This window comes from Jaculus jaculus, chromosome 4 (assembly GCF_020740685.1).
Source record: "Jaculus jaculus isolate mJacJac1 chromosome 4, mJacJac1.mat.Y.cur, whole genome shotgun sequence".
In the NCBI taxonomy this organism is placed as follows: domain Eukaryota; kingdom Metazoa; phylum Chordata; class Mammalia; order Rodentia; family Dipodidae; genus Jaculus; species Jaculus jaculus.
This window is the reverse complement of record NC_059105.1, coordinates 91,720,721-91,744,108: the sequence shown is the minus strand read 5'-3', so window position 1 is coordinate 91,744,108 and position 23,388 is coordinate 91,720,721. Positions and strand designations below refer to the sequence as shown.

The following is a 23,388-nucleotide window of genomic DNA, read 5'->3' as shown; positions in this document are numbered from 1 at the left end:
GGTCTCACTGTATCCCAGGCTGACCTTGAATTCACTATGAAGTCTCAGGGTGGCCTCGAACTCACGCCAGTCCTCCTACCTCTGCCTCCCGAGTGCTGGGATTAAAGGCGTGCCCTACCACGCCCACCTCAAGAATGGTTTTTTAAATTATTTTTTGCTGTTGTTGTTTATTTATTTGAGAGTGACAGACAGAGAGGGAAAAAGGCAGAAAGAGAGAGAGAATGGGCATGCCAGGGTCTCTAGCCACTGCAGCTGAATTCCAGATGCATGCACTACCTTGTGCATCTGGCTTACATGGGTCCTGGGGAATGGAGCCTCGAACCGGGGTCCTTAGGATTCATGGGCAAGTGCTTAACCACTAAGCCATTTTTCCAGCCCCAGAATGCTTTTTAATACCTTTATTTTTTAAAGTCTTTATACTTTTCAGTTAGGTTTGGTGGCTTCCCATCTACTTGGGAAGCTGAGGCAGGTGAATCACCATGAGTTCAAGGTCACCCTGGGCTACAGAATGAGACCTATCTCCAAGAAATAAAGTCTTCTCCTATATTATTATAATCTTACTATTTCTCCTGTTTACCAACCTGTTTACCTTTAACAAGTTTCTTTCTTCTAATTTAGTGTTTCTGACCTGCTAAGCTTAAGAAGAGATTTAAAAAGAAAAGAAACAAGAGTAAAATTTTTTTTACCTTTTTATTGACAACCACCATACATATAGAAAAAATACCATGATATAATCCCCTCCCACAACCTTTCCTTTTCCCCCTCCTGAACTCCCCTCCACTGAATCCCTTCTTTCCAACTAGTCTCTTCTATTTTGGTGTCATCATTTTTAAAATTATTTATTTATTTATTTGCAAGCAGAGAGAAGAGAGACAGAATGGATGTGCCAGGTCCTCTACCCACTGTAAAAATAAATAAACAAATAAAATAAAAAATAAATTTTAAAAAATCTCCACTTTGCATCTGGCTTTACATGGGTACTAGGGAATTGAACCTGGGTCATTAGGCTTTGTAGACAAGCGCTTTCACCACTGAGTCATCTTTCCAGTCCTGGTGTCACTGTTTTTTACCCTACTGTCATGCAGGTTGTGTGTAAGCAGTGTCAGCCACTGTGAGACCATGAGTGTTTACAGCCATAGGCTTTTGATTAGGTTTGCAGTACCAGGCATGAAGGCCCTCTTATGGAGCAGGCCCCAAATCCAGAGAGCATTTGTTTTCTCCCATGACAGATATACCACCCAAGGCACATTTTTGCCTTGATGCCAGCCATTAAACTTGTAGGGTCCACTGCTGGTTAAGACCATTGATGACTTTTCTCCCCCAACAGGCTGCTTAGCTCTTTGTAACTGACAGCTGGCCAATGAGAAAAAGGCTTCCAGCTCAGCTCCAGCTTGATTTCTCAGTGTTCTTTAGCCCAAACATGTGTCTCAGCAATAAGGTCTAAACATCTACTTCTGGTGGGCAGCTGAGAGCCTTGGCAATAGCACGTAGTGTTTGGGGGGGCACCGGAACACCCCTAGCCAACAGCTCACTGGAAGGTATCCTACAGTGGCACTGAAATTTTCTTATAACAATCTGTGGCTTCTGGACACAGCATTATCCACCCCCACAGAGTGCTTTTGCTCAAACTCTTTGTCTTTAACATTTATATTACTTAGCTAGCAGAAAAATAGATTCCACAGGGCATGGTGGCACATGCCTTTAAACCTAGCACTTGGAAAGCAGAGGTATGAAGATCACAGTGAGTTTGAGACCCCTCTGAGACTATATAGTGAATTCTTGGTCTACCTGACATAGAGTGAGACCCTACCTTGAAAAAAAACAAAAATAAAAAAAGTAAACTGGATGTGGTAGTACACACCTTTAATCCCAGCACTCAGGAGGCAGGGGTAGGAGTGTCACCTTGAGTTTGCAGCCACCCTGAGACTACATAGTGAATTCTAGGTCAGCCTGGGCTAGAGTAAGACCATGCCTTGAAAAACCAAAAATTAAATTAAATTTTAAAAGTATATTTCTACGTGGCCCATCATAACATCTTTAATTTTGATTAGCCCTTCTCCTGGCCTATCCTCTCCATTTCTTCTCTCTCTTTTTTTTTTACCTAAATCAGGAACACCTCTGCCTTTTTTTTTTTTTTTAACTCCCTAGCTTTTGGTTGTATTATGGAGAGAAGTTACCAACCAATAAGTTTACACAAGTTCTTACAGGTGAAGCCTAACTGTCATCGAACATTTATGGCTGCACATATTATTTACAATATATAGATGAGATATGTGAAAATTAGACTAAAGTCAGGGGCACTTTGTGTTCAGAAGCGAGTAAACAATACCATGGCAACAACCTACATAATCCATTAAAAATAAGGATTTTTTAGCTGTAAAAAAAAAAAATACTCATGAAATGTTTGGAGGAATTAGCTACTTACTAGATGTAGGCAGATGGATTTGTGACCGAATACCTCTGTTCTCCAGGTCCCATCCCCAGTATCAGAGGCTGAAGAAGAAAATGATCCTGATGGTCCCTGTGCTTTTCGAAGGCGGGCAGGATGCCAGTATTATGCTGTAAGAATTTTATTCCTTGTTATATTTTTGTGAGCTATAACTGACAAATAACTCATATCAAGGTGACTTAAGCTTGTTCTAAAATTGGGGAATGTATCAGTATTTTTTATATAGCTTCCCCTGTGTAAATATTAGTAAAAGAGGCTAAAAGTTGTTGAATCTTTTCAAAAGGTATTGGGATCCATTACTTGGACATTAAAAGTTCCTTGTATTTTAGAAGCTTAGTTTTACTTTGAGCTTTATTTACAATTTTAGATGTTGTGAAAAATGGCACCATGACCTCGAAGCTGGCTCTGGAACCTTATTTAGAGGCTTTTAGTGTTTATTGAAATTTATTATTAGCTAAATCTATCTTGAGCATACATACCCAATAAGGAACTTAGTTTTTAAACTTGCCTTCTGACAATATTTTGCCTGATAATTATATTCATAACTTTCTGGGCACATTTAAAATCTCTTTGTGCTATGAAGCCCATTTTAGATACAGTATTTTATAAAAGAATTGTTCTACCCACCCCCCAGCACTGAGTGTTAAGAACTGTTCAGTAATCACAGTGGTTTACTTTTTTACATGACTGTGGAGACCAAGTTTCTCAATTACATTATGATTAACATACACTGACAGCTTTTTGAGGATGTATTTAAGGTGGGAAGGATAAGTATTTATTTCACAGTTATGCTAATAAGAGAAAGGAAAACTGTTATGGAAGGGGGACAAAAATAGAATTGTAGAATAATGAATATAATGGAAGGCAAAGAAGTCTGTTTCCTTTTTTTATTTTTTTTATTTTTATTTGTTTATTTGAGAATGACAGAGCAAGAGGCAGAGAGAGAATGGGCGTGCCAGGGCCTCCAGCCACTGCAAACCAACTCCAGACACATGCGCCCCCTTGTGCATCTAGCTAACATGGGTCCTGGGGAATTGAGTCTCGAACCAGGGCCCTTAGGCTTCTCAGGCAAGCATTTAACCGCTAAGCCATCTCTCCAGCCCAGAAGAATGTTTCTTAAAAGTAAAGAGAAAGTTTCACCCGGGCATGGTTGCACATGCCTTTAATCCCAGCACTCTGAAGGCAGAGGTAGGGGGATCACCATGAGTTCAAGGCCATCCTGAGACTATGTAGTGAATTCCAGATCAGCCTGGGCTAGAGTGAAATCCTACCTAGGGGGAAAGAAAAAGAAGCAAGAGAGTGAGTTTCAGCTTAACCTGTGCATGTTTGAAGTTCAGTTGTTAGTCTCCCTGTGTCCCCCCAAAAAATCTATTCTGAATTATCACAATAAGTTAAGACTATAAATTACTAATTTTTCTAGCTCTTTAGGCATAAATATTAAAAGACATTATTCCTTACTTTTACTTTTTAAAATACATGCAAAATATGTTTATAAATCAATTTTGACACATATAATTTGGGTGAGCCAATAATTTCATATAATTTAAGCCCTAATTTTATAGTTTTCTCCTATATACTATACTGTAATTTTTTTTAATTTAACTTTTCTTCATTTCACATTTACTCAAGATTTACTCTGCTTTTCCTTTCTTTGTAGCCTCGTTTGGACCAAGCTAACCATGTTTGTGAAAATTCAGAATTGGCAGATTTAGATAAATTGAGGTATAGGCACTGCCTTACAACACTTACAGTCCCAAGAAGATGTATAGGATTTGCAAGGCGGCGGATTGGCAGAGGTGGAAGGTAATCTGTCTTGACCTGGTTTTTATTTGCCAGTGGGAAGGGAAGCTGCAGAGAAACTTAAATATATGCATGTATGTTTTCCTTTTCAGGGTCATCATGGACCGAATATCCACAGAACATGACCCAATCTTCAAACAGATAGACCCTGAAATGCTGAATAGTTTTTCAAGCTCTTCCCAAACTATAGACTTTTCTTCTAATTTTTCTCGGACCAATGCTTCCAGTAAACCTTGTGAAAATAGACTGTCCCTTTCTGAAATATTAAGCAATATCAGATCATGTCGACTACAGTGTTTTCAGCCAAGGCTACTAAATGTACAGAACATTGATAATGAAGAATGTACCTCAAGAAAACCAGGGCAGACTGTGAACAATAAAAGAGTTTCTGCAGCATCTGTAGCTTTATTGAACACCAGCAAGAATGGCATATCAGGTAAGCTAGCCCTGTGCTGAAGCGTTTCCTCTGCTCTTCTTTCATTTTTCCTAGCCACTAATAAACGCACAGAAAATTTTGGAGGCTTAATTTTCCAACTCAGGAGAAGAACTTAATCTTAACCAGCTAATTTTTTTTCAATTTAAGAAGCAAAACTCTACTAATACGGTTTATTTTACATTTTAACTGAAATTCCTAACTGATAATGTATAAGTCACTAGTACATGGATGTTGATGTAAGTGTCTGTTTGGTGTGGTCAATCTGTAGGCCAGCTTTTGCACATCTTCACTGTTTAATTCTGCCTGCCTCTTCTGTTGAAGAAAAATTCATTTTGTTATGAACTTCACTGAAATGTAAACATTGTTCCTTTGGAATTCTATTGAATGCCTTTCTGAGAAATTATTATTATTTTTTTGTTTGGTTTTTTTTGTTTGGTTTTGTTTTGTTTGAGGCTGGGTCTCACTCTAGCCTTGGGCTCACCTGGGAACTCACTCTGTAGCTTCAGGCTGACCCCAAACTCCTGCATCCTCCTACCTTAGCCTCTTGAGTGCTGCAATTAAAGGCATGTGCCACCATGCCCAGCTAAGAAATCAACTTTTTAGGAACCTTTGTATAAATAATTTTGATTTTTGTCTGATAGCTTACCTGCCTAGATGGGGCATTTATGCCAGTGGTGGTGACATGCACTGGTCATACCAGCATTTTGGAAGTGGAGACAGGAGGATTAGCTAGTTTTAGGCCAGCCTTGGGTAGGTGAGAGGGAGGGAGGAAGAGAGGAAAAGAGATTATACTTTAGGTTTTTTTGCTTGTTAACTTTGCTGTGGTTTTGTTTGTTCTTTTTTGTTTCTTCGAGGCAGGGTCTCACTCTAGCCCAAGCTGACCTGGAATTCACAGTATAGTCTCAGGGTGGCCTCAGAACTCACAGTAATCCTCCTACCTCTGCCTCCTGAGTGCTGGGATTAAAGGGGTGTGCCACCACGCTGGGCTTAAAATGTATAGCCCAGGCTGGCCTCGAACTCCTGATCCTCCTGCCTCCACCTCTTCAGCAATATCCTACCAGCATGTGCCACCACAACCGGCTGTTTGCTTATTTTTTAATATTTGATTTTTATTTATTTATTTGAGAGAGAGAATGGGCTGGGTATCCCAGGGCCTCTAGCTACTGTAAATGAACTCCAGATGCATGTACCACCTTGTGCATCTGGCTTTATGTGAGTACTGGGGAACTGAACCTGGGTCATAGACTTCACAAGCAAGTGCCTTAACCACTAAGCCATCTCTCCAGCCCCCTTTTTTTTTTATTTTTAATTATTTATTATTTGAGAGAGAGAGAGAGAGAGGCAGATAGAGAGAAGGAATGGGCACACCAGGGCCTCCAGCCAGTGCAAATAACTCCAGGCAAATGCCCTACCTTGTGTATCTGGCTTACGTGGGTTCTGGGGACTTGAGCCTATGTCCTTTGGCTTAGCAGGTAAGCACCTTAACTGCTAAGTCATCTCTCCAGCTCTTGTTTATTTTTTGAGGCTGGGTCACACTCTAGCTCACGCTGACCTAGAACTTACTGTGTATGCTCAAGTCTGGCCTGGAACTCCTTGTAATCCAACGCAAGTACTAGGATTATAGGCATGCCTATCTTTTTAAAAATATTTTTATTTAAATATTTTTACTTATTTCAGAGAGAGAGAGACAGAAAGAATGAGCTTGAGTACACCAGGGCTTCTTGCCGCTACAAATGAACTCCAGATGTGTGCACCACTTTGTGCATCTTACTTCACATGGGTACTAAGGGATTGAACCATCGGGCTTTGTAAACAAGCACTTTTAATTGAGCTATCTCTCCAAATCACATCCAGCTTTCACTGGGTATTGATGCTTCTTACAGTGTGTCATTGCAAATAATGCATCATACCCAGTGGAAAAAAATTTATGCCTTACATTATTGGTAACCTTTCTTTAGTTAAAAAAATAGTATATATATTTCTGGGCTAGAGAGATGGCTTAGCGGTTAAAAGCTTGCCTGTGAAGCCTAAGGACCCTGGTTCAAGGCTCGATTCCCCAGGACCCACGTTAGCCAGATGCACAAGGGAGTGCACACGTCTGGAGTTCGTCTGCAGTGGCTGGAGGCCCTGGCGCGCCTGTTCTCTCCCTCCCTCCCTCCCTCCCTCCCTCCCTCTCTCTCTCTCTCTCTCTCTCTCTCTCTCTCTCTCTCTCTCTCTCTGCCTCTTTCTCTGTCACTCTCAAATAAATAAAAATAATAAACAAAAAAATTTTTTAAATAGTATATATATTTCAAGTGATTTTAATTCATTTTTGGTTGGAATTTAGTCTCAGTAGTGTTCAGCCTTTTATTTACCAACTATATTCCAACTTGATAGATATTACCTGTTTAAAAATTGGTTTTGTTAAATGAGTAGAAGTTATCATGTCATTTCCTCAAACAAGTTGGTTAATTTTTTTTCCTAAGTAAGAGAATGGTATCTGTATATATAAAGTTTATGAGTCAGGGAAGTTTAATGAAGTTTTTTAATTTTTTATTTTTAGTTGAAAGTATATTTAGCATAATATGAGGTCATAGGGTTTTTAGAACTCTAAAGATAATAGGAAGTTGACCAGTCATTTCATCAAATCTTTTACTAGTCAACTTCGAAGACATTCCAAATTATTTGAGCTGAAATTCCTGTATAATTTTTGCCAAAAAGGAAATTCAAAAACATCCCAAATACAGGAATTTATAATTTCATTTGACTGTACACTGTATTTTTTTCTTACAATAATGTATTGCATACAAAATACATAGAAATGATTTTAAAAGCCGGAAGTGGTGGCACACACCTTTAATCCCAGTATTTGGGAGGCAGAGGTAGGAGGATCACTGTGAGTTTGAGGCTAGCCTAAGATTACCTAGTGAATACCAGATCAACCTGGGCTAGAATGAGACCCTACCTCGAAAAAAAAAACAAAACAAAAAAAAAAGATTCTAATGCATTCTCAACTTCACCAGGATCCAATATTTGCTGCTGTCCATATCCAGATTTAACTTGATTGCCTCTAAAAAACATCCTGTCACAGTGCCATCAATACTAAATATGAACTGAACCAAAATATGATTTTGTTTTGTTTTCTCTTACTTTATGACCCCATAGACTTGGTGTTTTATTAAAATTAAGTTTGCAGGGCTGGAGAGATGGCTTAGTGGTTAAGTGCTTGCTTGTGAAGCCTAAGGACCCCAGTTCAAGGCTCAATTTCCCAAGACTCATGTTAGCCAGATGCACAAGGGGGAGCATGCATCTGGAGTTGGTTTGCAGTGGCTGGAGGCCCTGGTGCGCCCATTTTCTCTCTCTCTTTCTCTCTCTCTCTCTCCCTCCCTCCCTCCCTCCCTCCCTCCCTTTCTCTCTCTCTCTCTCTCTCTCTCTCTCTCTGCCTCTTTCTCTCTGTCACTCTCAAATAAATAAACAAGAAAAATTTTTTAATTAATTTGCAAATGTAGCCCCAGAAGACACATCCCTGCTACTGGGGACATGTCACTGGGGGCACGTCTTGGAGGAGGACAGCCCGAAGGTGTGTGGAGAGCAGTTTGATTTCTGGCTGTTCCTGCTCTTTGGTGTTCAGTGGCTGTTTGATGTTATCTCTCTGTTTAGATCTATAAAAGTGAGCTAGCTTATTCCACCATTGATGGTGTTCTTCTGGAATTAGTAAGCCTGAAGTAGTAAATCCTTTCCTCCCATAAGCTGCTTTCGGTCAGGTATATGTCTAGCAACATAAAACTGACCACAACACTTAAACAACAGGCAAAAAATAATCTTTTGATCTATCATTTTTCTTATATTTTTTTTATCCTTAACATGCTGTCATTTCTTTCAACAACTAAATATATTAGAGAAGTCAGTGTTTAAGTTGAGTCTTTTGTATTATTTGTTAATTAAAGCAAAGGGTTTTTGTTGCTGTTTTTAATTATTCATTCATTTATTAATTTGCAAGCAGAGACAGAAACTACAGACATAGAGTAGGTGCATCAGGGCCTCTAGCCACTGCAAATGAACTCAAGATGCTTGCACCACTTTGTGCATCTGGCTTTACATGGATACTGGGGCCCTAGGCTTTGCAGGCAAGGTTCTTAACTGCTCAGCTATCCCTCCAGTTCCCCCCCCCAGCCTTTTTATTTTTAAACTATTTCTTTCTATTCTGTCTGAGCCTCTTTAGTCCTTGAAGCCATGAAGGTTTTCTTTTGTTTTTAACAATTTGCTTTTAAAGTACTAGGAGAGATACAGCTTAGCAGTCATTTCTGCTTACCATACCTGAGATCCTGGATTTGAGCCCTGGCACCACAAGAGTATCAATTCCTAAAGTCTTCAGTGCTATTTTTCTTAGCAGTTGAAAAGCTACACTAATTTTAAGTTCTCATTCATCCCAACTATACTCACTACATAGTTTTCTGTCAGTTCTGCTAGATAGTAAGAGAATTGAATTGCAGTTCAATATCAATATAATTTGCCTTATGTATGTACCAACAGAAATAATGTAAAAAATTGTATTTTTACTTTTGATAGTCATATGCAAAATAATGGAATCCTTGTCTATTTGGTTTTAACAATTTTGTCCTTTACTCATTGTTCATAAAGTTGATCATGAAAGCTATCTGTTTTTTTCCAAGGTAGGGTTTTACTCTAGTACAGGCTGACCTGAAATTCACTATGTAGTCTCAGGGTAGCCTTGAACTCATAGCAATCCTCCTATCTCTGCCTCCCAAGTGCTGGGATTAAAGACCTGCATCACCAGGCCTGGCTAGTTTTTTGAAGAGTAATACGACTAAGGGGCTGGAGGGATGGCTGAGTAGTTAAGGCATTTCCCTTTAAAGCCAAAGGACATAGGTTCAATTCCCCAGGACCCAAGTTAGCCAGATGCACAAGGGGGTGCATGCATCTGGAGTTCATTTGCAATGGCTAAAGGCCCTGGCACACCCATTCTCTCTCCCCCTAAAACAAAAAGAATAATACAACTAAGGTTGGGGGTGTAACTCAGTTGATAAGAGTGTCTGCTTAGCATGTTAGTGGTGTTGGATTTGCTCACCAGCACCACATAAACTGGGTGTGGAGGCTCATACCTGTAATTCTAGCTCAAGTGAAAGAGGTGGCAGGAGGAACAGAAGTTTAAAATCATCTTCAGCTACATAGTGAGTTTGAGGCCAGACTGAGATGCATGAGACTTGTCTTAAAAATAAAACAAGCTGTGTGTGGTGGCACACACCTTTAATCCCAGCATTCCATATGCAGAAGTAGGAGGATTACTATGAGTTTGAAGCCAGGCTGGTACTACAGAGTGAGTTCCTGGTCAACCTGGGCTAGAGTGAGACCCTGACTTGAAGAAAGAAAGGAGAGAAAAAGAGAGAAGGGAGGAAGGTCAAGAAAAAAAATACAAGGATACTAACTTGACAGAATATATATCTTTATTAGTATTGAATTGTCTTTCATAGCTTGCAAATTCCAGCAAAGGAAGGAGTTAGCAAACATGAAATGGCATGTACTTAGTTAGCAACAACAGTCATAATGACATGACAAGTTTCTTGGTTCATAAGAAAAGCAGGCTGCATCTTATGTAAATCTAAGAGTGCTTAGCTGAGTTCTCTGATTTTCATGTTGGGAACGACCCTGCTTAAATGTTTTAAGTCATAATCTCTGTGTTCAAATATACTTCATTTGAATTTATTAATTATGTAGAGATAGGATTCTTCTATATACCTCAGTTTGGCCTCAAACATGATCTTCCTACCTCAGCATCCAGGATTAAATTCATGTCCCACTATGCCCAACTCATATCCTTTTTTTTTTTTTTTTTTCCCGAGATAGGGTCTCTCTCTAGCTCAGGCTGACCTAGAATTCACTCTGTATTCTCAGGGTGGCCTTGAACTCACTGTGATCCTCCTACCTCTGCCTCCCAAGTGCTGGGATTAAAGACATGCACCACCATGCCCGGCTCATCATATCCTTTTTTTTTTTTTTTTTTTGGTTTTTCGAGGTAAGGTCTCACTCTGGTCCAGGCTGTCCTGGAATTAACTCTGTAGTCTCAGGGTGGCCTTGAACTCACGGTGATCCTCCTATCTCTGCCTCCCGATATCCATTATTTTTGATAGTACTAAAAGAAAATTTTTAAATGTATGTGCTGAGCATTAGAAGAACTAAAAGACTTTTTTGTTTGTTGTGATGAGGTAGGGTCTTGCTCTAGCCCAAGCAGGCCTGGAATTCACTATGTAGTCTCAGACTGGCTTCGAACTCAAGAAGATCCTTCTATCTCTGCCTCCTGAGTGCTGGGATTAAAGGCACCTTTAAATCAAATGAAAAATGTTTGTTTTTGTTTTTTATTATTATTTATGTTTTATTTATTTATGAGAGAGAAAATGAGAATGGGCACACCAGCGCCTCTAGCCACTGCAAATGAACTCCAAACGTATGTGCCACCATGTGCGCCTGGCTTAGGTGGGTTCTGGGGAATTGAACCTGGGTCCTTAGGCTTCACAGGCAAGCACCTTAACCATCTCTCCAGCCCATGAAAAATGTTTTTTTATTAGATACTGATTAAAATGTTTTCTTAAATTTTGTTTTGTTTAGATTTTTATTCAGTAGCAGATTTAGAAAGGAAAGATAGAAGCAGGAACTTGATCCTATACATATTTACACTGTGCTATATGTTAAACACTGTTATTTAAAAATAAAAAGGTTGGGCTGGAGAGATGGCTTAGCGGTTAAGCGCTTGCCTGTGAAGCCTAAGGACCCCGGTTCGAGGCTCAGTTCCCCAGGTCCCACGTTAGCCAGATGCACAAGGGGGTGCATGCGTCTGGAGTTTGTTTGCAGAGGCTTGAAGCCCTGGCGCGCCCATTCTCTCTCTCTCCCTCTATCTGTCTTTCTCTCTGTGTCTGTTGCTCTCAAATAAATAAATAAAAAACAAATTAAAAAAAAATTTAAAATAAAAAGGTTTTTTGTTTTATGGAGTTTGTTTGTTTATTTGTTTGTTATGTTCTACCCCAGGTTGACCTTGGATAGTCACTGTGTAGTCTCATGGTGGCCTTGAACTCAGAGCTTTCCTCCTACTTTATGCTTCATGGGTGCAGTGATTAAAGACATGCGCTATTATGGCCAATTTCTTTTTTATTTTTAATTGTAATTTTTTTGTTTTTGCTTTAAATTATTTATTTATCACAGGGAGAGACAGAGAAGAGGGAGATAAAGAGAGAATGGGTGTATCAGGACCTCTAGCCACTGTAAATGAACTCCAGATGTATGCACCACAATGTGCATCTGGCTTATGTGGGTTCTGGGGAGTTGAACCAAATCTTTAGGCTTTGCAGGCAGGTGCCTTAACTGCTAAGCCATCTCTCTGGCCCTTTAATGTTAAAATTTCATGTTCAGTTTCCCTTTTCATTCTTTCTTAAATTTCTGTAAAATGTTTGCAACCATAAAGTTTAAATTCAGATAGGTAAAACTATGTTAACAACTAAGATACTCATAAGGACTTATTTATTTTGAAGGATTACTGCTCCCTTTAGGGTAACTCCAGTGGTTTATGGGAACTATCACCATACGCACCATTTTGTTCTGAGATATTTGAAATAGAATTCCCCTGATCCCTCCAAACCACTAGACTAGGCATATACCGTCATTTAAACACAGGCACACAAGAGATACATATAGTCAATACTGCTTTGATAAAACATATGTTAAAATTTGTAACAGAGACCTACCTAATGCTAAATATACATTCATCTTGACTTGTAGATAATTTCCATTACTGCATTGGATGTTCTTGGGTAAGCCTTGAGAGTTAGTTTAAGCTGAGCCTGTGTTCGAGGCTCAATTTCCCAGGAGTTAGCCAGATACACAAGGGGGCGCACGCGTCTGTAGTTCATTTGCAGTGGCTGGGAGGCCCTGGCGCACCCATTCTCCCTTTCTCTCTCTCTCTCTCCCCCTCTCTCTCTCTCATAAATAAATAAATTAATTAATTAATTAAAACAAAAACAAACAGACAAAACAACCTAAAGGAAAAGAGTGTTGTTCCTCCTTTATCCAGAGTAGTCAGCTATTGCCAGACAGATTTCTGAGTAATTTTGTCCTGATAGAACTTCGGGGTACAAAGTGAATTTCATTTTAAACTTACAACATATAAGATAAAGTAGTGAAAAGAATTGACTTGGCCCTAGGCAAGAGAAGAGAAAATTGTTCTTTTGTACATTATTGCCTCCCTTTTTTGCTACTCTAACCCCACCTAAAGCTGAGTTTCTTTTCTGCTTTTATTCCTAAAGAGAGGTGTTCACTCATAACTATGACCTCTTCCTGGTGCATTTTAATGTATGCCACTGATGAGTTAGTGTAAGAAAACAATCTCTTGCAAGTTTTGCAGTAACTTGTGAATGGAATGATAATTAGTAAAGAAAGCACTTTCAATTACATTTTACCATTTGCCTGTCACTAAATCAACCCTGAGAATGCCAATTCAACATTTTGTCTGTGCTGTAAAATTGATAAATCTCCTACTACTTACCCTTGTTGCTGAATGTGGTATTGCATACATGTAATACCAGCACTTGGGAAGTGGAGGCAGAAAGATTGGGAGGAGAGGCTCATCCTCTGCCATATAGTGAGTTCCAGATCAGCTGAGGCTACATGAAACTGCCTTTTAAAAAGCTGGTGGTGGGCTGGGGAGATGACTTAGTGGTTAAGGTGTTTGCCTGCGAAGCCCAAGGACCCACGTTAGTCAGATGCATAAAGGGGCGGATGCACCTGGAGTTCGTTTGTAGTAGCTGGAGGCCCTGTAGACCCATTCTGTCTCTTTCTGTCTGTCTCTTCCTCTGACTCTCAAGTAAATAAATAAATAAAATATTTAAATAAATAATTTAAAAGGTGGTGGAGTTCCGATTTTTTTAAATTTTATTTTATGTATTTGAGAAAGAGAGAGAGACTGGGTATGTCAGGGCATTAGGCCGCTGTAAATGAACTCCAGATGCGTGCACCACCTTGTGCATCTGGCTTACTCAGATCCTGGGGAATCAAACCTGGGTCCTTTGGCTTTGCAGGCAAACCTTAACTGTTAAGACATCTCTCCAGCCTCCCCCCACTTTTTCTGTCTTGATAGTATTTGCTTTTTTCTCTCTCTCTGTAAAATTATTTTACTTATTTATGCAATTTCTGTTTTCTTGGCTAAATTTGATTCAATAGTTAAGTTTTATAGTTCATTGTTACAAATAAGAATAACTGCATTTTATAGCACATAAGTATAGAGTCATTGTATTGAAAATCACATAACAGTTCCCTGCTCAGTTTAGTGTATGGCCACAATTCCTAGTACTAAGAAAATAAAATATGAGTATTTGCTCTTTTTAATCTAAAGACTTGAAGGTGATTCTAAAAAGTAGTCTAGCTGGGAGTATTATAGGCCTTTAGTCTCAGCACTCAGGTGGCTGAGGTAGGAGGATTGATCCAGGCCCACCTGGGGCTATAAAGTAAGTTCCATGTCAGCCTAGACTAGAATGAGACTGTTTTGAAAACATCAAACAAAAAAAGATACTAGTCTAGAATCTAAACTCTGGATGAAGAATATCCATTCATTTCAAACACAAAACAATTTAATAATAAAGAACTGAGTGTCAAGAATAGATATAACATACTATGTTTTGGGTAAGGGAGAAGAAGGAAAAAAGTGAAAATATTTTTAATTTATACTTTTCACTTCAGTGCTTTGTCTGGTGTGTGTGTGTAGTTTCTGAATTTTTTTATTTCTAGTCCATATAGATAGAATTTTGTAGAGAGAATTTAGTGTAGACCTTGAATGTATTGGAACTGTGGTTTATGGTTGTGCTAGGTGAACATCTTTGTTCTCTATTCTGATTTATAAACAGAAAGCAGTCTTTTCACTTAAGTGTTATATGAAAGCTGTCAGTAAAAGTCATTTAGTCTTGCAAATAGCCCTCTATTCTTGTTTTTTTAAACATATTATTTATGTATTTGAGAGAGAGAAAAGGAGAGAATGGGTGTGCTAGGGCCTCCAGCCACTGTAAACGAACTCCAGATGTATGCACCTTCTTGTGCATGTGGCTTATGTGGGTACTGGGGAATCAAACCAGGTTCCTTTGGCTTTGCAGGCAAATGCCTTAACCACTAAGCCATTTTTCCAGTCCCAAGACCTCTATTCTTATTAAGGCCATAAATAATTATTTACATCAATGAATCAGTGTTTTATTTTATTTATTATCATTACATGACAAGCAAATATAGAGAACTAATAGTGTTCTCAAAGAAACTAAATCTAAATAAATGGTAAAATTCTCTTGTTTAGAATGATACTATAAAATTAAAAACTGTGTAGGAACCTGTTTAAGCATGTGATAGATAGTGAAGTAGTATTTTTATGCAGTACTTTGGTGCTGTGCATTGTGATTGGAATTTGCTTTTCATCTTGATTGTGGAGTAAGTTGACATTATATTCTTCCCTCACCAGTAACAGGGGGCATCACAGAAGAGCAGTTCCAGACACATCAACAGCAGTTAGTTCAAATGCAAAGGCAGCAGCTTGCTCAGCTTCAGCAGAAACAGCAATCTCAGCATTCCTTGCAACAGACACATCCAAAAGCACAGGTAAACCTCTTATCATTCTTCTATAATTATATAACTTGTTCAAGTTCAGTCACATCACAGGAGAGAAATTTTATATGCATGTGTAGTGTGCATGTATCTGTGCATATTTGTGTATGTATGTGCAGGGAAAGGGGGCACTCATTCACATGTGTGTTCAAGACGCCAGAGGTTGATGTTAGCCATGTCCTTGGTTGCTCTCAACCCTATTCTTTAATACAGGCTCTCTCACCGAACATCAAGCCAACAGATTAGGCTAACCCAGCACTGGGGTGCTGTACTATGTTGGCAGTGTATGTGGGTGCTGGGAATCAAACTCAGGTCCTCACACTTAGGCAGCCAGCACTTTACCCACTGAGACTTCTCCCAACCCTGATTCTTCCATATTTGATTTGGAGAATCTAACACAGATTTCTGTTAACATACATAATTTTAAATGACTATCTTATAAAGTAGTGTCATAATATTTTTTTTTCATTTTCCTTATGAAGGTTTAATATTTGCAATTATGAAATAAAATATAATAGGGAGATTAATAAAAACCATGCAAATAAGAGCCATAAAGATAAAACATGAAATTAAAATAAGATCCACATGGCAGAAAATTAAACAACATTTTGAGCTACTGAAGAAAACGGGAATTTGGGATTATGGTAGGAGGGTCAAGGTTCTGGGAAGTTAAAGAGACAATGGTATGTTCTTTCTGTCCCTTTTGAGAGGATTACTAGTGTAAAAATGGCACCTGTTTTTTAATATTTTTATTTATTTGTATTAATGGAAAGAGGGAGATGGGTATTCAGGGCCTCTAACTATTGCAAATGCGATTCAGATGTATGTACCACTTTGTGCATCTCGTTTAACATGAGCACTGAGGAATCAAATTCAGGCTATCAGGCTTTGTAAACAAGCATCTCCCCAGCCTAAAGAGGTACTTATAATTTAGAAAAGAAATAGCTAATTTTTTGGAAGCGTTGTTGAGAAAATTCATACAAGTAATTATGTATCTTTACAACCATCACCCTCCGTAAAATCATCAGTCTACCCCCAAATTTTATTTTCAAGAATATTATTTACCTTTTCATATACCTGTGAGCTTAAGTATTGTGTAGGCGTACCTAATGCTCTGGAGTTATGAATAAATCTACAGTCAAATGTTCTACCACTGAGTTATACCCCCTCTATGAATAAATGTAAGTAGCATAGCCCCTTGCCTTTGGGAATCATATTTCCCTCTAGAAAAATAATTGCTACTGGAGGAAGTTGTTCATAGATACCATTGAATAAAGACACTGGGGTTATTTTGCAGGCAGGTTCAAATTGCTGGAAGAAATCACCCAACCAAGAGCAGCTTTTGGGAAAAAAAGGATTTATTTTGGCTTACAGACTCAAAGGGAAGCTCCACAGTGGCGGGGGGAAACAATGGTATGGGCAGAGGGTGGACATCACCCCCTGGCCAACTAAGGTGGACAATAGCAACAGTAGAGTGCGCCAAACACTGGCATGGGGAAACTGGCTATAATACCCATAAGCCTGCCCCCAACAATACACTGCTTCCAGAGGCATTAGTTCCCAAACCTCAATCAGCTGGGAACCTAGCATTCAGAACATCTAAGTTTATGAGGGACATCTGAATCAAACCAGCATAGGATAAGAACAAAGCTGCTACATAAAACTGTAGAAGCCAGCCCTGTGAGCACCTTGACATGAGCCTTGTAGGCTCATGGACTTTGGACCTCCAGAACTATCCACAAATAAACTCTGAATGCATAAGCCATTAAAAACAAAATAAAACAAATTAAGAAATATATTTATTTTAAGTTTGAGTCACCTGAAAAATAAATCTCCCATTTTAGGTCTGAAATTCTGTTCCATAATTCTAACAGTCATGCATCCTAGTAACAACTGAGGTCAGTTCAGTGTGGTTATGCCTGTGACCTTTTGGGTCGAGGGTAGTTCAGCTTGTTCTTAAAAGGATCCATATATTGTCCTTGAAGACCTAAAGATTAACCTGAGACCAACTCCTTAAAAATCTTGGTGATTGCTGGGCGTGGTGGCACACGCCTTTAATCCCAGCACTTGAGAGGCAGAGGTAGGAGGAGCGCCATGAGTTCAAGGCTACTGTGAGACTACAGAGTACATTCCAGGTCAGCCTGGGCTAGAGTGAAACCCTACCTCGAAAAACCAACAACAACAAAAATCTTGGTGACCCTGGACCATTCACAGCCTTTGACATCCAGGTGGGTCTGGAGTTAACTCATAGACACTGCACTTACCTTGTTTGTTTATGTGAATCACTTGTGGAACCAGCCTAAAGTATTTCAGCCTGCTTCTAAGTCAAGCCAAGGCAGATTTCTACATTGTGACAAAGTAGCTGTTAATCAGGTCTATAATTTTATTCCATCCAGCCTATCTGCTTGTCAAGTATCTTGAAAAGCATTCATTAGGGCTGGAGAGATGGCTTAGCGGTTAAGCGCTTGCCTGTGAAGCCTAAGGACCCCGGTTCGAGGCTCGGTTCCTCAGGTCCCACGTTAGCCAGATGCACAAGGGGGCGCACGCGTCTGGAGTTCGTTTGCAGAGGCTGGAAGCCCTGGCGCGCCCATTCTCTCTCTCTCCCTCTCTCTGTCTTTCTCTCTGTGTCTATCGCTCTCAAATAAATAAATTAAAAAAAATTTTTTAAAAAAAGCATTCATTAATTCTTATGAAACAATTAATAGAACATGCAAGTTTTGGCTTTTGTTAATCATTTTAGTTTTCTCGGAAAATATTTCTTGCTAGTTTTTGTCACTGCCTTGCTTCATATACCAACAATAAAGTCATGTGTCTCTTTGTCTCAGCTCTCCCTTGTGACCGTTTGAGATTAGAAAAGCAGCAACCTCCAGGCTTCTTCGCATCCCTCATTATGTTTTTGACAGTATGACTTTGTCTAACAGGGCTCAAGCACCTCTGACTGTATGTCTAAAACCCTCGACTCGGCCAGTGCCCACTTTGCTGCATCTGCAGTGGTCAGTGCCCCTGTTCCAAGCCGCAGTGAGGGAGCCAAGGAACAGAACACCAGCCACAGCAACATAAATGGTGTTGTCCAGCCTTCAGGTACGGTTATGGTTTCATATAGAACTTACTAGCTTGAAGTTGCATCTCACTTGAAGTTGTGTGGTTTTATTTCTTAGATCACAAGGGAAATGTGCACAAGGAGCCAATTGTGCTTTTTAGAATTTCTTTGAAATAATAGTATTTTCTAGGATTTGTGCCTGGCTTCCACGTACTGGATTACTTGTCCTACACTCTACTCTTCCTGATCTCATTCACCAACTGTCAGTTGCTTTACAAGTTAGGAAATCCATTGAGTTTGAGAGATTTATTTTCTCACATGCACATACTGGTAATCTGTGATGACTCCTTTTAAGACAATGTCATTGCTTTGCTGTGAGACTGACAGCTTCTTTCTTCTTTGAGCCCTCAAAGACATCCTGTTCTTGTTATCCTTCAACCATCTCTCAAACTTGAGAATTTTCCACTTATATATAACCATAATCCATTCCATCCTTTTTCTTCTTCTTTTCAGTCCATCCTACCTATTGCTTAGGTACCCATAAAATCTTAGGAAATCCAGACACCATTTCCACTGGTGCTATTGTACTTACTGCCAGAAAGCAGGAAAGTACTTTGCAAAGCCTCATTATAGGATGGTTACCTGCAAAGTTAGCTTATATTTATTTAATTAGAATAGAAGTGAACTTATTCTTATAAATTCCTAATTTTTAAGAGCTTTATGTGGTTGTCCCTGTGACACTAATTGAATGAATTCTCTCACACCTTCTTTTCAGGAACCTCGAAAACATTGTACTCCACCAATATGGCTTTATCATCCAGCCCAGGGATTTCAGCTGTGCAACTTGTAAGGACAGTTGGCCACACCACTACAAACCACTTAATCCCAGCGTTGTGCACAAGCAGCCCTCAAACACTTCCCATGAACAATTCCTGCCTGACTAATGCCGTGCACCTCAATAATGTCAGTGTTGTTTCTCCTGTCAATGTGCATATCAATACACGGACTTCAGCACCATCGCCAACAGCCTTAAAACTTGCCACAGTTGCTGCCAGTATGGACAGAGTGCCAAAGGTTACTCCCAGCAGTGCCATCAGCAGCATAGCCAGGTGTGTGTGCTATACCGCTCATTCTGTCTTAGTGCTGCCCTGTCTTGAGAAAGAAAGGGGCCTTTCCTTTTTCTTTGCTTTTCAACAGCTCTGTGGCTGAGAGACGCTTGTAGCATCTGCTAATGTCAACAGAGCAATATTTTAGAAGGTTCAGGTTTTTTTTTATTGTATTTGTATAGACTTGACAGTCTAGAAGCAGAATTGTTACTAATTTTATGCAAGAGTTTAAGTTTCATATCAAAATGTATTTTATTTACCATTATATAAAAAATAATTTATCACCTATATTAAATATAAGACTGATTTCTAAGATTAAATCTAGATAATGTATAATACAGTGAGTTTTTATGTTTGTTTTAGTGACTAGTGAAGAACAGTAAATGAGAAAAATAATTGCTTGTATATATTAAGTCCATGACCTTAAACCTGTAAGACTTAATTTAGTGGAAAGTATAATCTTACCATTACCATACTTCTGATGATTTTTCCCTTAAGTATCACAGGTTCCATCTGCTGTATTAAAAGAACTTGGGTTGTCCTATTTTTCCTAGAGTAATTTATCTTTAGCTTCTACAGCTGAAGAAAATATATTCATTCCCATGTGAAAATGATAAAAATGGAGAAGGTCTTGGTGAAGTCATGTTTAGTTGTAGTCACATAAAAATGTAACTTTTAAGTATTAAGAGGTAACATTCTAATATTAATGTTTATTCTACTCTTTGCCTTGTTATAGAGAGAACCATGAACCAGAAAGATTGGGTTTAAATGGAATAGCAGAGACAACAGTAGCTATGGAAGTGACATAACCCAAAACATGTGGCTTTGACCTGTGTGGATGGTGTGCAGTCGTTCATATTCCAGCTGAATGCAAAGACGACACTCTGTGGATCACAGAGCATACCAATGGACCTAAATGGACTACAGTATATCAGATGTTAAATCGATATATGATGTATATTTTGTAAAATTGGGAAAATCACTACCTTGTAAAATAGTTTATTTGTATCATCAATATTATTTCTGTTACTTGAATAGTAGATATTCATCATCATGCTTTTGCACTTGAATTTGCAACTGAATGGATTTTAAAAAATAATTCTTTAATGGGATCATGAGCATGAAATGGGATCCTGCATCACTTGTTTTAACTATTTATTTTGCCATGTTTACATTTTGTATCTTGTAAAAATAAATCCAACTTTGTGTCTAAAAAGTTAAAGATTCATAGCTAGGAAATGAAATTCTTGTAATTTTTTTCTAAAGGAACTGTAAAGTTTTCACTTGGTTCATTTTGTTTCACAATTTGACTAGATGGACTTTTTGGTAAATACTTTAGTGGCATTTCACTGTCAAATATGAAGTTCAAGGCAAAATAGTATTTTCTATTACTGTGCAGGGGAAAGGGATGGATCGATACATGCAAATTTAATGTAGTAACTCACTTTTCCATATATTTTGAATGTATATTTCTATTTATAATACCAGTTTATAAAAAATAATTACACAGAAAAAACAGACTAGGAAAATTATGCATCTAGCACATTTAAACTGTGCAGATAAGAAAATTTTTCAAGGATTACATTTTATCTGAAGACTGCATATTTTAACTGGCTTTCAAACTGTAACTCACCACATAAGATATTTACCAGGTCTGTATTGCATTATATCATTGCAATAATTATTGGAAGTCTATATATCGAGCCATCCCAGGTGTTGGGAGGGGGGAGGGTTGTGGCAAGATTGTCTTTTCAATTTTGGAGAGTTTTCCTGTGGCTACAAGGCAAGTAACGGGTTGGAAAAAGTCTGACTGTAAGTGTTGGACACCTTCATAGTGTAGTGTTTTAGTGACTTTTTTTATACGGTTCTTGTAAATTAGATATGTGTAGTGGTGTTTCAGAATGTTTGTTTATGCACTAGTTCAGACAACTTTCCCTGTTACTTGTTCTTGATAAGTGAAAACTGCAGGGAAATAAAAAATACATATCAAAACATGGACATGCTGCATATGTGTTTATTTCACAATGTGCACACAGCAAGTGAAAATGTAAGGGAGGTGATAGCACTTAACAGCACTTTTCATTTTCACAGTGCTTTCCAAGCATTAATGAAAAGAATTATAAGAAGCTCATCTGTGGGCACTATTGGGTTTCAGATAATCCAATATAAACTACCTTTGCTATGAAAAGTTCTTAAAATATTTTACAGAATGTAAATAATTTGCATTATAGCCGTCATTGAAATCTCATAAATGAGCCTCATTTTTATAAATAAAAGTTTAGAGTAGAATTATATTATTGCAAGAGAGTTTTGTCAAGTAAGTACTGAGAAATGTAAATATTTTTAATGAATACAATTAAAACCATTTCAAACTTAACATAATTTTATATTTTACATTTTTTTATATCTGCAATCTTGAAAGTTGTAAATTGTCAGTTGAACTAATGGACCAAGATTTCTGCTAAGAGTGGTTTTTATTCAGGTCCTAAATGTAAAGCAATTTATGGTCAAAACCATAGGAAAAAAATAAATTGAATTTCTTTGGTGGTTGTGACCTGATAGGATCCATGCTCATTTCTGCCATACTACCTCTGGAGTTACTCGTTGCGGATTATATAAAGGAAATACTTTTGATTTGATATGTATTATGACTGTTTTCATTCTGCTTATAGTTGGATGTATCTTCAAACAACTTCAGTGCCAATTTCAAAGAAAGCTTCTCCCCCTCCCCCATTTTGCTGAAGTAAAGCATGAAGTTAATTTGCCTTATGTGATATATATAATATATATGTTATAAATAAGTAAAACAAGAGAACTTTCTATTTGTACAGTTTCTGCAGGTGGTGGCAAATCCAGAATTTATCAAAGACTGATGACCAATTTATCTGTTCCTTTTGAAGTAAAATAGAAAAAATGAGCCTTCCTATGTTGGTGGTTGTAACTGTTTCATGGATGGCCTTTCAGCTCCTGGCATACATGTTCTCTCAGTGGTTCTCACACTGCAGGGATCAAGATTTGGTAAAGAAGGGGTAGGATGTTTTTGCTTTGGCTAGATTATGACAAGTACCAGCTCTCCTGGTTTTATTGGAGCTTTTAGAATGCTGGGGAATGGGTTTCTTTGGAGGATGTATGTATGCTTTCTTAAACTCATATGCTAGAGTATCCTTTAATTCAGCATGGGTAAAATACTGACAGATTTCCATTTTTCTGTCTTCCTGAAGAGAGTACCCCCTTTCCTTTCTCAGTAAAGTAGTGGAAGTCACCTTCATGATATGATATAGCTCTTAAGTATATTTGATAACATGAAGTACATAGCTCCTTTGCAAAAGCCTGAGGGAAAAAATTGGAGGACATATTTTTGAATATGTATATATATTACATATGCATAATCCAGATATTCTAGGGAAAGCAGTATTTGATTAGTGTTCTTATTAATAATGGTTTTGGGGTGGAATGGAGAAAGAACAATAAAGAGGAGTAACATTTCTAGAAACTTCCCTAGCATGTACAACTGAATTTGAGTATGATGCTCTACTTTTCAAGTTTTGTGTTTCTTGTCTCTTAATTGATTTGACAAGCAACTGCATTTAAAAGGTAAGAATAGCTCAAGTAATTTTGAAGGTTGTAGCTTGTAATTCTAATTTCTCGTGACTAACAGCAGAATAGGAATATCTCATCAAGCATGTAAGTTCTCACTGACTTTGTGCAGCTCTGGCAACAGTTCTATAAAATACTATTCTTTTTCCCATTTTGAAATTAGAGAAAAGTTTGGAGAAGTGAAATAACCTACCCTATGTAACACAGCTAGTGAGTTACTTACTGAGAAAGGAATTGAACCTGGTGGTTACCATACTTCTAGCCACTGCTTCCCAACTTGAACATGAAAGTCCTCTTCACAGAAATACCGTACAACTGTGCTTTTCAGCTCACT

At 38.3% G+C, this 23,388-nt stretch overlaps 1 protein-coding gene across 3 annotated transcripts in view; it reads left to right on the top strand.

Annotated features, from left to right (window-relative positions):
- Epc2 (enhancer of polycomb homolog 2) overlaps positions 1-21,453 on the top strand; it is a 127,550-nt gene extending 106,097 nt beyond the window's left edge. For all 3 annotated transcript variants that reach the window (XM_045147759.1, XM_045147761.1, XM_045147760.1), the window contains exons 8-14: positions 2,472-2,561; positions 4,107-4,252; positions 4,342-4,685; positions 15,169-15,305; positions 18,233-18,392; positions 19,127-19,460; positions 20,194-21,453. In XM_045147759.1, the coding sequence (XP_045003694.1) occupies positions 2,472-2,561; positions 4,107-4,252; positions 4,342-4,685; positions 15,169-15,305; positions 18,233-18,392; positions 19,127-19,460; positions 20,194-20,266 (1,284 nt within the window). In that variant the 3' untranslated portion in view covers positions 20,267-21,453. The remainder of the gene's footprint in view (positions 1-2,471; positions 2,562-4,106; positions 4,253-4,341; positions 4,686-15,168; positions 15,306-18,232; positions 18,393-19,126; positions 19,461-20,193) is intronic.
- Positions 21,454-23,388: the final 1,935 nt, after the last annotated feature.